Here is a 14349-nt window from a genome sequence, read left to right on the forward strand (position 1 = left end):
TCCACAAATACAAAATAAGAGATATGGTGAAATCTTGTGTGCATGCGTGTGTGTGTGTGTGTGTGTGTGTGTGTGTGCACGAGAGAGAGAGAGAGAGAGAGAGAGAGAGAGAGAGAGAGAGAGAGAGAGAGAGAGAAATTGAATTTTTTTTTAAATATTTAGAAATAACAAGTTAAATTTTTTTTTTTAATTTTTAGATTTTTTTTATTTTTGATTTTATTTTTGAATTAAACATGTCCTCACCTTTATCATATGTATCAAAATGGCTGACTCTAACCACGGCTTTGGTAACGTTATCAACCACAACAACATTAATACCACGGCCACCTCCATTTATGTCTTTAGACAGGATACTGTAAAGTAAAAATTTATAAATATTATTAATTAATACAAATACTTTTTTGAAGTTAGAAATTATGAAGATATTTTGTACATTTACACATTTGTACAATTTTATTACTGTTACGAAATTAGCAGTTGTGGTAATTTTATAGCATTAATAAATATATATATATACACACCTAATTCTGTTTTTGCACGAACTTTTTTTACACGAATTTGATTTAACACGAATTCAAAATAAATATTTCATTCTCTTTTTACGCGAGTCATTTTGATTTAACACGATTTCTATGAATTTTTTTTGCCTAAATTCTAAGAATTTTTTTTTTTATTTGTGGCATATTAGTATCATTTCTATATTACACGCACCAATAGATTAGTGTGATTATCAGCTATTTATTAGTGTGATAGATTAGCTAGTGTGTGCGTTTTGAAATGGGGGCTTTTGTTTACCAATGTGTACGTCTAGGTATCTATGAATCATCAACGTTTTTATTGAATTTTGGTGCACATCTACGGTATTCGTGCATTGTATCTTCGAAAGACATTTAGTAGTAAGTTCCATTTCAAAGTGAAAGAATCTTTAGTGAAATTTGTGCACATATAAATTTATTAATTTTGCCGATAGTCAATAAATTGTAACTTTACAAATTTTTCATACTTTTTTTATTAATTATAACTGAGATATTTTTCGGTAGCCCTTATATAATGTCGAATAATTCGCCTATTACCAAAATGAAAAGGAAAGCGATTTCTTTGGAACTTAAAATTCAAATTTTAGATCGTCTTGCAACTGGACATGGCCTACGTCTGTAAGAAAGCATTTTGGTGTACATGAAGCTACCGTAAGAACTATTAAGAAAAATGAAGCTGCAATTAGGAAGTCGGTATGTTCTGGAACAAAAGTAAGTGTTAATTCATCATCATATACAAGAGATATTGTCAAGGAAAAAATGGAAAAGGCTCTGGTAATATGGATAGAAGATCAGTCACAAAAAAGAGTACCAGTAGATGGAAATGCCATCAAGCAAACAACACTAAGAATTTACAGACAGATTAAAGAAAAGGAGCCAAGCACTTCATCTCAGTTAAACAGAAAGTATGAATTTTCTGCGAGTACAGGTTGGATGATAGGGTTTCTTAAAAGGAATGCTCTTCCTAATATAAAAATTAAAGGTGAAACTGCATCTGCAGATGAATCGGCCACTAAAGTATTCCCGCAGGAACTTGCAAAAATTATTGAAGATGGAGGATACACTCCTGACCAAGTGTGGAATGCAGATGAAACTGGTTTCTTCTGGAAACGAATGCCGAACAGAACGTATGTAGCCAAATCGCAAAAAACTGCTGGTGGTTTTAAGGTAGCTAAGGATCGTGTGACCTTGTTATTTTCCTCCAACGCTTCAGGAGATCGTATGTTGAAACCACTGCTGGTAAATCGAGCCCTAAACCCACGTTCAATGAAAGGTGTAGATATCAATAAACTGCCTGTTCACTGGATGTCAAACAAGAAAGCCTGGGTGACCACTGCTCTCTTTACAGAATGGTTCAACAAATGTTTCGCCCCAGAAGTCAGATGTTATATGAATTTGAAAGGTCTCGAATTTAAAGTTCTTCTGATTTCTTGACAATGCACCCGGCCATCCTGTCTTGGAACACCCAAACGTACAAATTTTATTTCTGCCACCTAATACTACATCTTTGATACAACCGCTAGACCAAGGTATAATTGCGACAATTAAAACATACTACGTAAAACAAACGTTCCAACACGTTTTGGACAAACTGAATGATGAAACACTAACAGTCATTAATGTGTGGAAGAAATTCTCAATTATGGATTGTATCAATCAAGTTGGATTAGCGTTAACTGAATTAAAACCAGCAACTTTAAATGCGTGTTGGAAAGCAGTTTGGCCATAATGTGTAAAAAGCAAAGATCCCATCATCCCTAATACGACCGAATTTCCCAACATCATTACAATGGCACACAAAATTGGTGGAGAAGGATTCGATGATCTATCGTTTGAAGATATTGATGAATTGTTAGCCGACAAAGCCCTAAGCGAAGATGAAATATTAGAGGTTGTCCTTGGGACCCCTTATCCCACAGAATGTAGTGATAATGAAGAAAATGAACCTGTTCTAAATGCAGATTTAATAAAAGAAGGTCTGGAACTGGCCAGAAAATTAGGTAATCATTTTGTCAAACATGACCCTAATGAAGAACGCGCTGGGAAGTTTCAACGTGAACTGAAGTTGTTGACAGCCTCTTACAGAGAATTATATAACCGCCTAACCAAAACACGAACACAACGATTAATAACTGAATTCGTTCGTAAAAACCGGTGAAACATCAGCACCAGAGGAGACTCGTGCTGATTTTGCTCAAGAGATCACAGAAAGAATTTCATAATAGAGGAAGAAGACCATGTCCACAACATTTCTAGTGATATTCCAGTCGTACGCAAATGTATGCGCCGTTTATTATCAGAAAGTGAGAATAAATAAAATCTTGTTATGTGTAAAACAGATTTTTTTTGTTCATGAAGAATTTTTTTCATTTAATATGCATACAAATTTACTTTAAAACATTTTCATTACATATTATTACATGTGTATTTTGTTGAAATAAAATAATAAGCTTAAAACGAATATTTTTATGTGTTTTTTTTTTTTAATTATTTTTACTGATTTTTTAGATCCGGAACCAATCGTCTTTCCTTCCATAAATACAATGTCTTTGTTTACACGATTTTTTTTTACACGTATTTTTCAGGAACGTATCTATCGTGTAAAAACAGAATTAGGTGTATATTATGTGAGGTAAAAGTTAGGCAAAAGTGATAAAAATAAATAAATATGGCTATGTAGCTATCATTAGAGGCAGCAAATGCACATCCTCCACATGATGCCTAATTATATCTGATAATTAAAATAAATATGATATTTAAAATAAAAACATTTCTTTCCTTTCTATTATATAAGCTGGTTAAGCTTGCATTATGTCAGTGGTGTGGCTCTGATCTAGAGTGTTGTCTGTTCTATAGATTATTTTTCGCTGCATAAGGACCACCGCCATGCAAATCCTCTGCATTGGTTGATCTATCAGAGAATGGAGGAGTGGTTTGGTTCTTCGATATTTCCGCCTTTGCGATGATTTGTATGACGATTGAAATGCAGCGATTCCATGACCATTATTGGCCTCGTGGTCCTCTGTCGATACGGGGCATGATGGTCAGTCTATTATTTTGATATTTTAGTTTTTTGGTAGTTTCTTTAACCCTTTTTTTGGTGATATTTCATGTCTTTTGGAAATGGTACCTTTCGAGGGGGTTCCGCTAAATTATGTATTATTGGCATTATTTTAAATTTACATCATGTTTTATTAATTGGGTTTAATGACTTAATTGACTAAATTATACAGGGAATTATCGACTACCTTTTGTCCTACTACCGCTACTTTCCCTTCCCTGTTTGTTTATTTTATATTATTTTACGTTTCGTTTCGCTCTGCATTATTGCCATACTACTGGCTGATGTTTTTATTTTAAATATCATATTTATTTTAAATATCAGATATATATATATATATATATATATATACACACACTACCTTACAAAAATTATATGGGCACCTGTTTCCATAGTCCATTGGAACTACATATGGATAAACAAGTGACTCAGACCAATATAAAAGGAAGGCACATGAGCCTCACAAGTTGTGTTCTGATCACAGCAAACAAAGCTGAGCTGACCAATTTTGAGTGGGGTGTTATTGTTGGATCACATTGCTGACTTCAATTCTGGTAATTGTTGAAGTTACCATGAAATGAAAACACGTGGTACCAACACCTAACAATGCAAAGGTGGTGCTACATGACAGAGATACTTGGAAGGGTAGTATGATAATCATATCGGACATCACTACAAAACATTAGCCAGGAATTTAAAGCAACAACAGGGGATGTGATCTGCAAAAACAAACTACATATGGAATACGTATAGAATAAAGTGGAACATCAGGAGAGAAACACATCTCACATCAATAAATCAACTGAGGAGGAACCTAGGACTATACTATCTACAGACTATTTTTTCTGCAGGTTTGCAGGTGGAAAGCCTACAAAACAGGGCATGTCATAGTGGCCAAAGGGGGGAAGAGAGGGACTGACATGCCAGTGAAGCCCCACAGCCTTAGTTTTCAAGGGAGGACCATAACACATACACCAAATGTCACTGACTGCAATCAGCAGTCTCACCCTTTGCATGGCACATACACCATAACTGGTCAACAGAGCGGTGCAAATCAGTTTTAAGGAGCGATGAATCTCAATCATCCCATTCTGATCAGATGGAAGGGATGGAGAATGCCTAAAGAATGTATGTTGCTAGAGGGCACTGTGCCAACAATAAAGTTTTGGGTTACACCCTACATCATTAAGAATCTGCAGATAAATGAACCACTAGGTGGCAGTGATCACAGTGTGTTGAAGTGGGATTTACTCAAGGAGGTAACTACCATCAGAGGTAAAGGGAAGGGTTTTTGTTTTTGTAAAGGCGACTATGATGGTCTGAGACAGTATTTAAATTCTATACAGTGGGACCAACTGATGATGTTACCAACAGCAAACTCAAAATGGGAAGCATTCAAGGAACTAATCTTGGAGGCTACCAGGCTTTACATACCAACTAAGAAATATTGTTCAAGGTTTAGGCCTAAATGGTTGTCAGATGAACTAATGAGACATGTGGCAGAGAAGAAAAATGCATGGGATACATACAAATTAATGGGTGACATGGAAGCCTATGATAGATATAAGTTGGTCTGTAACCAAGTCACAGAGGAGATTAGGCAGGCAAAGGCAGACTACGAAAAATCCTTGGCAAAGGATGCAAAGAAAAACAGAAAAGAGTTCTTTACATATTTAAACTCAAGAAGGAAAGGGATGAATCAGATTGGTCCACTGGATATTGATGGTTCAACAGTTGAAGATCCTGCTCAGGTGGCTAACAATCTAAACGAGTATTTTGCATCTACATTCACGCATGAGGAGTTATTCAGGAAGGAGAATGATGTAGGTAAAGTAAACATTGGCAGTGAGCTGGATGATTTTGTAATAACTGAGAGGAAAGTGGAGGAGAGATTGTTGAGGATAAACATAAAAAAGGCACCTGGGGTGGATGGGATCTATCCAGTTATATTAAAGGAGGTAGCAAAGGAAGTAAGCAAACCCCTAGCCATAATTATGAGAGCTTCTTTGGACTCAGGGGAGATACCCATAGACTGGAGATGTGCAAATGTAACCCCAAATCACAAAGGAGGATCAAAGGCTGACACAAGTAATTATAGACCTGTTAGTTTAACTTCTGTTCCAGGTAAATTAATGGAGGCACTGGTTAAAGAAGCACTACAGGCTCATCTAGACAAGAATTCAGTTATAGCTCAGACGCAGCATGGTTTTGTTAAGGGCAGGTCTTGCCTGACCAATTTGATTGGATACTATGATGTAGTCACAAAAGAACTGGATGCAGGGAATAACTTTGATATTATATATTTGGATCTTAGAAAGGCTTTTGATACTGTTGCACATGGAAGACTGCTGAACAAATTGGAGCAGTGTGGCACCGAAGGCAAATTGCTGCTATGGATAAGGGGATGGTTGAGTGGCAGAAGACAGAGAGTGGTAATCAATGGACACTGCTCAACGTGGACTAATGTTATTAGTGGAGTTCCTCAGGGTTCAGTGTTGGGTCCGTTGTTGTTTTCGGTGTTTATGAATGATATTGATGATGGGATATCAAGTTTAATGTCCAAGTTTGTAGTGATACAAAGGTTGGCAGGGTTGTTAAGGACACTACTGACGCTATGCTGCTGCAACAGGATCTGGAAAGGTTGAACAGATGGGCTGAGAGGTGGCAAATGAAGTTTAACATTGACAAATGTAAAGTACTACATATGGGAAACAGTAACCCCAGAGCAACGTATCAACTCTGCGGTACTACACTGACAGTGGTGGAGAATGAAAAGGACCTGGGGGTAATTGTGCAGGCAGATATGAAGTTCTCTGAGCAGTGCAGACGAGCTGCAAGAGTAGCTCATGGTGTCTTGTCAATGATATACAGGAATTTTTCTAGCAGGGATAAGGAGGTGATTATTCCCTTGTATAAGACAATGGTTAGGCCACATCTTGAGTACTGTATACAGGTCTGGAGGCCTCATTTCAAGAAGGATGTAGAGCTGTTGGAACGGGTATAGAGAAGGGCAACAAGATTAGTGAATGGAACAAAGGGGTGCTCTTACGAAGAAAGGCTTAAGTTTTGCAAATTACAGTCTGAAGACTAGGCACTGGTGAGGTGATCTGATAGAGGTGTATAAGGCTTTGAATGGTTTGAGCATGCTCAATGCCAATGGGATTCTTCATCTTGCTCAGAATAATCACCTCAGAGGGCATAAATTCAAATTGAGGAAGGACGGATGTCGGATAGATGTGCGGAAATTCGCCTTTGGCCAGCGGGTGGTTGGTTGGTGGAACCGACTTCCATCACTTGTTGTTGAAGTTGATAGCCTAAACAAATTTAAAGCTCAACTGGACAGGTATTTCAAACGAACGGAGGGGTGAAATGGGAGTGGTCTGTGTTTTTTTTTTTTTTTTTTTTTTGGCTGATGCTGAATAAGCTTGCTTTCTTGCATCATATGCCTCTACTAATGCTAATGCTAATCATAACCCAACCTCTTCATGGTATGGCCTAGGATTTTTGGTGATGCCTACCTTAACATTTTAGACAATTCTATGCCCTCTATGATTGGTAGTTCATTGATAAAGACCCATGTTTGTTTCAAAAGGATAATGTCTCATGTCATGCTGAAGTGCTGTTGAAGGGTAGTTCATGGACGTGAATGTAAAAATGTCAGAATTTCCGTGCAAAAAGGATTGGTGGAATAGGACCAGGGTGCGTCTGCTAGGGACAAAAGTTGATGATATTGTAGAGCAGATATCCTCTTTTAGGGGTACATTTACGTGATGAATTGGAACATCAGCCAAGGGAGAAATTAACATGAAACTGAAGTAAACAATGGTGCTGTCAATGTGAAAAAAAGTCTGTATGGATACATAGTGGAGAATAGTGTACATTGTTCTACCAAAATATTAGACAGCATACCTTGCCTAATAGCACATAGGTTAAACCATTAGATCTATCAAGATTTGTTGGTTGCTGTGGCCTGCATTATTCCAGTGACTTCACTTATTCTATTAGGATTCATGTCCAATTATTATGCAGGTCATGGCAGATGCTGTGTGTCATTGGAATGCACTGCATTCCATTCCTGCACAGTTCACATCCTGCAGAAAGTGGCATGCTATTGCTTCAGTGACTGAAGTAATTTTGTAACACCTGTCACATGGTGGACAGTTTTCCACCAAATTTAAAAATTAAATTTTCCTTAGATTTTTTTAATAGAAAATGACAATATTTCACTTACATTTAACAAGATTTGAAGAACAGGATGGATACCCTCAAAGTATTTAAATTGGGGGCCCATGAAAGCTGCCTACATCAATGCCACAATTTGCACTTGGTCATCAGGCAATACAGCAGCAACCCCCAAGACAAAATGCACTGGTCCAACAGGAGATAGTTGTTGGTGACTCTATTATCAGGAAAACATAAAATATATTGTGTAAAAAGGATAGGTGGAATAGGACAAGGGTATGTCTGCCAGGGGCAAAAGTTGATGGCACTGTAGAGCAGATATTACCTTTTAAGGGAACAAAAGGTGATACTGTTGTACACATTGGGACCAATGACATAATAAGTAGGAGATCTTGGACTTACTTAATAAGCACAAGTCAATGATGGAAAAAAAAAGTCATGAATTAGGATTAAATTTGAAAGTGTCTGCAATTCTGCCCAGACACGATAGGAAGGAGTATGTGATGAGAGTGAGGTCAATCAATTCAGCTCTGGAGAGACTGTGCAAGGATCATGGGGTAGAATTTTTCTCAGTGTGGTCTGTGCTTGTAAACAGGAGACACTGCTTCTATAGGGATGGGATATAGTCAAATAGGAAGGGTGCAAGAATATTTGCTAATGCTATTGAGGCAGTGGTAGGTTGGTTGGAAACAAACCTAACACTGCCTCGGGGAATACACAGACTAATAGATTAACAGTAGCTGGAGGCAGAGGTGAAAGGGATTCTTGCACTGCTTCTACTGGAATGAGCAACAGTCTGGAAAGCAAGATGTTGGAGATTTCAAGGACTTCTGGGAGTCATCATGGAACGAGTAAATACATTGGCTCTGTTAGGGTAACTAAGAGTAAGAACAGGCGTAGGTATACTTGCATGTACACCAATGCCAAGAGGAGTGGTGGGGGGAGTTATGCTCTTAGTTAAGAAACACAAAATCTAAGGCAGAGAATCCAAGTGACATGAGCGGCATGCAATATTGAGTCAGTTTGCTGTGATACAAGCACTGGGAAATAAAAAGAGTAGAAGTGTGTTATAAGCCTAATGACTCTGATGAGTACAACGAACAACTGTACAGAAAAGCAGAGTGGGCCAGTAAATCAATGTCTAATAATGGGAGATTTTAACCTTCCAAATATTGACTGGAACTTGTGGGTTGGTCACACACACTAGCAAGACTTTTGGGGATTTATTGGACGACTGCTTTCTACAGCAGCATGTTAGAGAAGCAACAAGATGTAGTAATATTCTAGATCTGATTATCAGCATTGATCACAGTGTACCGATGTGGAATTTACTTAAAAATATAACTACTATCAAGGGTAAAGGGAAGGGGTTTTGCTTTTATCAAGTTGTGTACAGTGAGCTCAGAAAGGTTTTAAATTCTATATGGTAGGACAAACTGATGATGTTGCCATCAGCAAATTCTAAATGGGAAGCATTTATGGAATTAATCATGGAAGCTACTAGTCTTTTTTTACCAACTAAGAAATACTGTTCAAGGTTTAGACCTAAATGGATGTCAGATGAACTAACGAGACTTGTGGCATAGAAGAAAAATGCATGGGATGCATATAAATTATCAGGTAGCACAGAAGCCAATGGTAGATATACGCTAGTCTGTAATCAAGTCAAAAAAGAAGGCTGGGCAAGCAAAGGCAGATTAAGAGAAATCTTTGGCATAAGATTCAAAGAAAAACAGCAATGACTGCTTTATGTATATAAACTATAGAAGGAAGGAGATGAATCAAAGTGGTCCACTTGATATTGATAGTCTGACTGTTGATGATGCTGCTGCTGCTCAGGTTGCTGACAAACCGAATGAGTTATTTTGCATCTACATTCACAAATGCGGAATTTTTTTAAGGAAGGGGATGCCGAAAGTTTATCAAACTCCAACAGGAAGCTAAATGATTTTGTAATTACATGAGAAGAAAGTGGAAGAGAAATTGTTGAAGTTAAACAGAAGAAAGGCACCTGGGCTGGATGGGATCTATCCAATTATATTAAGGGAGGCAGTGAAGGAAGTAAGGAAAACCTTAGCCATAATTATGAAAGCACCCTTGGATTCAAGGGAGATCCCCACAGACTGGGGATGTGGAATGTATCCTAGATTTGCAAAGGGAGATCAAAGGCAGACATGAGTAATTACAGACCTTTTAGTTTAACTTCTGTTCCAGGGAAAATATTGGAGTCACTCGTAAAAAAAAAAGTAATGCAGGATCACCTAGACAAGACCGAAGTTATACTTCAGACAAAGCATGGGTTTGCTAACAGGGAAAACTTGTCTGATCAGTTTGATTGGATACCACAATATAGTCAAAAATTAACTGAATGCAAAAAATTTTTGATATCATATAGTTGGATTTCTAGAAAGTTTTTGATACTGTTGCACATATAAGACTGCTATAGATGAAGGGATAGTTGAGTGGGAGAAGCCAGAGTGTGGTAATCAGTGGGCACTGCTCTTTGTGGACTAATGTTATTAGTAGAGTTTCTGAGGGTTTGGTGTTAGGCCCTTTGTTGTTTTCTACATTTATCAATGATATTGATGAAGACATATAAGCTAATGTCCAAGTTCACAGCTGATAAAAAGTTTGACATTGTGGTCAATGACAGTATGCTGCTGCAACACAATCTAGAAGAGTTAGGCAGATGAGTTGAGAAATGGCAACTGAGGTTTAACATTTAATGTTAAACTTCATTGATAGCAATAACCCCACAGTAATGTACAAATTATGTGGTACTACACTTGATGTAGTAAAAAATGGAAACGACTTGGGTAACTGTAAAGTCAGATATGATACTATCTGAGCAGCGCAGACAGGCTGCCAGGACAGAATGGGGCTTTGTCAATGATACACAGTAATTTTTCTAGCAGGGATAAGGAGGTGATTATACTATTGTATAAGGCAATGGTCAGGCCACATCTTGAGTACTGCATACAGGTCTCATTTTAGGAAGGATTCAGAGCTGCTTGAATGAGTACAGAGAAGGGCAATGATTGGTGAGGGGAAAAAAGGGGTGCTCTAACCAAGAAACGCTTCCATTTTGCAAATTGCAGCATCTGGAGACTAGGCACCTGCAAGGTAATCTAATTGAGATGTTTAAGGCTCTGAATGGTTTGAGCAAGCTCAACACTAATGGGATTTTTCCTCTTGCTTAGATTACATACAACAAGGTGGCATAAATTCAGGAAGGGCACATCTGAATTCATAAATTTAGATGTGCAGAAGTTTACCTTTAGCTAGCATTTGATTTCTGGAACAAACTTCCATCTGTTGTTAAGGAAGTTGATAGGTTAATTAAATTCAATAAAGAACTAGACAAACTACTGGAGGAAATAGATAATGAAAGAGGAAGTTTTTTTGGCTGATGCTGTATAAGCCTGCTTTCTTGCATCATATACCACTATCAAAGCTAAAGACATAAATATGGTTAACACCATCTATATTTCTAAATAAAGATTGCTATACAGTTTGAAGAAACATTAGTTTTGAAAAATAATAACTAGATGGTTCTTATATTGGCATGGTGGGCAAGTATGTCTCATTTTAGGAAAGAGAGATCTGTCTTTAATTTCTTTCAAGTTATAAGATAATCTACAGATGTTTTGTGGTATACTTCCTGTACCACTTATTCAGTGAACTAATTGCTGACCTCATTACACTTCGAATTCACACACATACTGTAAGGACAGCAATTCAGTCACTGAAGAAGTCATACAAGAAAGTGACACTATGAGAATCTGAGAATTATTTGTATTCATTCTAGAAATTAGACAGTGTTCACACTACACAGATTATCTTAAAATCTAAGCACTTTGTAGAAGATTAGATTTTTAGTAACTGCATTACATTTTATTATAGTAAAAATGCAGAAATGGCATTTGTAAGTTAAACAGGAAAATCAGGAAGATGCTAATATTTAATAACAACTGTAACGAAACAGGCCTACGCGCTCTGGATTCATTGAGGAATTTATTGTAGCTTAAACACAGAGCGTACAGATAAAGCAGAAATATATGAGCTTTCGGCTATATGGTAGCCTTCGTCAGAATTAAAATACATGAATGGCAGTTGGAATGAAGATGTGCACTGCCAGGTGCGTGAGACGCGAGGTTTAATTGTTTGTTGACGTCTGTGGCTGTGACGCATGATGACGTGGCCAGCGCTTGTCCAATGACAGAACTACTGACTCTGTGATCGGGTTGACTTGGTAACCACTGTTCCTGTTTAAGGATTTATCCGAAGATTTTATATTTAATGATTCCAACCAGGTACGCTTTAGGTAATGGTGGGATCTGTCTACCACCACGACATCGCGGTGTGGGTCGATGTCGTGGTGGGTTGTCCAGACATGTTCGGCGATAGCTGAGTGTTCTATATCCGCTAAACAGATCGCTCTTTTGTGCTCCGAGAGACGTTTCTCGAGTCGACGTCCAGTCTCTCCGAAGTAGCAGCTAGTGCAGTCACGGCAAGAGATGCGGTAGACTAAACCGCTCTGCAGAAGGGTGGGGACAGGTGTTTTCACGTTGGAAATGAAAGAACGCAGTTTCCTGCCTGGGAGCTGGATGCACTTTATTCCGTGCGTTCTCAGGATTCTGCCGATCTGTTGTGACAGGTTGGGGTAGTATGGGATGAATGCCCTTGTGGATGGCTCGTCACTGTTGGTGTTGTAGCTGGTCGTCACGATGTCACGTGTCTGTAGATCACACCTGTCGAGGACGTCAATGGGGTAGCCACACCTCGTAAGGTCTACTTTGACCCTAGTGACCTCTTTGCGTCTTTCATCAGCGGAGCTGGAGTGTGTCCAGGCGCGAGTAAGCAAGGTTCGGGCCGTGGAGAGGAGGTGGCCTCGCGCGTGTGCTGACCGGAAGTTGGTAAACTGGCCAGCACACATGGGCTTACGATAAACTGTAGTCCTCAGGTATGTGCCTTCACGTCGGACAAGTGTGTCTAAGTATGGTAAAGAGTTGACGTCTGTGGCTGTGACGCATGATGACGTGGCCAGCGCTTGTCCAATGACAGAACTACTGACTCTGTGATCGGGTTGACTTGGTAACCACTGTTCCTGTTTAAGGATTTATCCGAAGATAGACAGAAGGTAGACAGATCCCACCATTTATCCGAAGGTAGACAGATCCCACCATTACCTAAAGCGTACCTGGTTGGAATCATTAAATATAAAATCTTCGGATAAATCCTTAAACAGGAACAGTGGTTACCAAGTCAACCCGATCACAGAGTCAGTAGTTCTGTCATTGGACAAGCGCTGGCCACGTCATCATGCGTCACAGCCACAGACGTCAACAAACAATTAAACCTCGCGTCTCACGCACCTGGCAGTGCACATCTTCATTCCAACTGCCATTCATGTATTTTAATTCTGACGAAGGCTACCATATAGCCGAAAGCTCATATATTTCTGCTTTATCTGTACGCTCTGTGTTTAAGCTACAATAAATTCCTCAATGAATCCAGAGCGCGTAGGCCTGTTTCGTTATGTTCGTACTATTCTTGGCCAACCAGCATACGACATGGTCGTGAGACTACAGAAAGATTTTATCTTCATAGCCCGTAGTAGACAACACCTGAGGTTTGCGCATAGGTGCAAAGCTAACGAGATTATACCGAAAGGGTTTCGCTACAAACAACCGTTTTCTAATGAGCGCATGAGACGTGCCTGTCGGAACTTCGGCCTCAAAACCCTACGTATATGGATCGGCTGCCTCCATCATGACATACAACGTGCTTCAGCGAGCAAGGCAACCCTACTAGCCGACCTTAAGACTCTGATTCCCGATCCCGTTTACACCGATGTGGTCAACACTTTATGTCACCAGGCCATCAGAGAATCAGATCTTTATTGTACCCGACAGAAACGTAAGTTTTGTAATTTGATTAATGAATCCCGTCAATTGCGCAGCCAATGTAATACCCCTCTCACTAATTCCACGGACTTCGTATTGAACCTAAGCAGCAAACAGTTATCTGCGGACCAAGTAAACTTATTGACTCTTGGCATGACGTTTGCCGTTCTTCCTAAGCACCCGCAGATCACCGACATCGCCTTAGGTGTGGAAGCCAGCTTATCACGCCTCCCAGAAGATGTAGCCAACACAATCCGCTTGAAGACTGCAGCAGTTCTACACCGTGCTCGCCCCGTCTCTTCTAACCTCAACCGTACACAGTTCTCTGCCCTCAAGGCATTGAAACAGGATTCGTCCATCGTCATTCTACCGGCAGACAAAGGCCGCCGTACGGTTGTAATGGATCACACTGATTACATGGCGAAAGCGCTACTACTTTTACGGGATACTACTGTATACAAACCCCTGACCATCAACCCCAACAGAGTTTTAGAACGATGGGAATCAGAGGTGAATATCCTCGTCAACAGTTGGCTGAAACAAGGGAAGATCACACAGTCAACCCGTAATCACCTCCGTGCTTCCGGATGTCAGATCCCACGGTTTTACGGCCTACCGAAAGTGCACAAAGAAGACACACCACTGAGACCAATTGTATCCTGCT

At 39.2% G+C, this 14349-nt stretch overlaps 1 protein-coding gene across 1 annotated transcript in view; it reads right to left on the reverse strand.

The window, feature by feature from the left end:
• Positions 1-14349, reverse strand: part of LOC150086821 (protein O-linked-mannose beta-1,2-N-acetylglucosaminyltransferase 1-like) — a 392325-nt gene that overhangs the window by 325715 nt on the left and 52261 nt on the right. Inside the window, exon 7 of the mRNA XM_090371595.1 lies at positions 244-353. Within this exon, the coding sequence (XP_090227721.1) occupies positions 244-353 (110 nt within the window). The remainder of the gene's footprint in view (positions 1-243; positions 354-14349) is intronic.

Source organism: Mastigoproctus giganteus, chromosome 4, assembly GCF_048544385.1.
Source record: "Mastigoproctus giganteus isolate SK-2022 chromosome 4, ASM4854438v1, whole genome shotgun sequence".
Lineage (NCBI taxonomy): Eukaryota > Metazoa > Arthropoda > Arachnida > Uropygi > Thelyphonidae > Mastigoproctus > Mastigoproctus giganteus.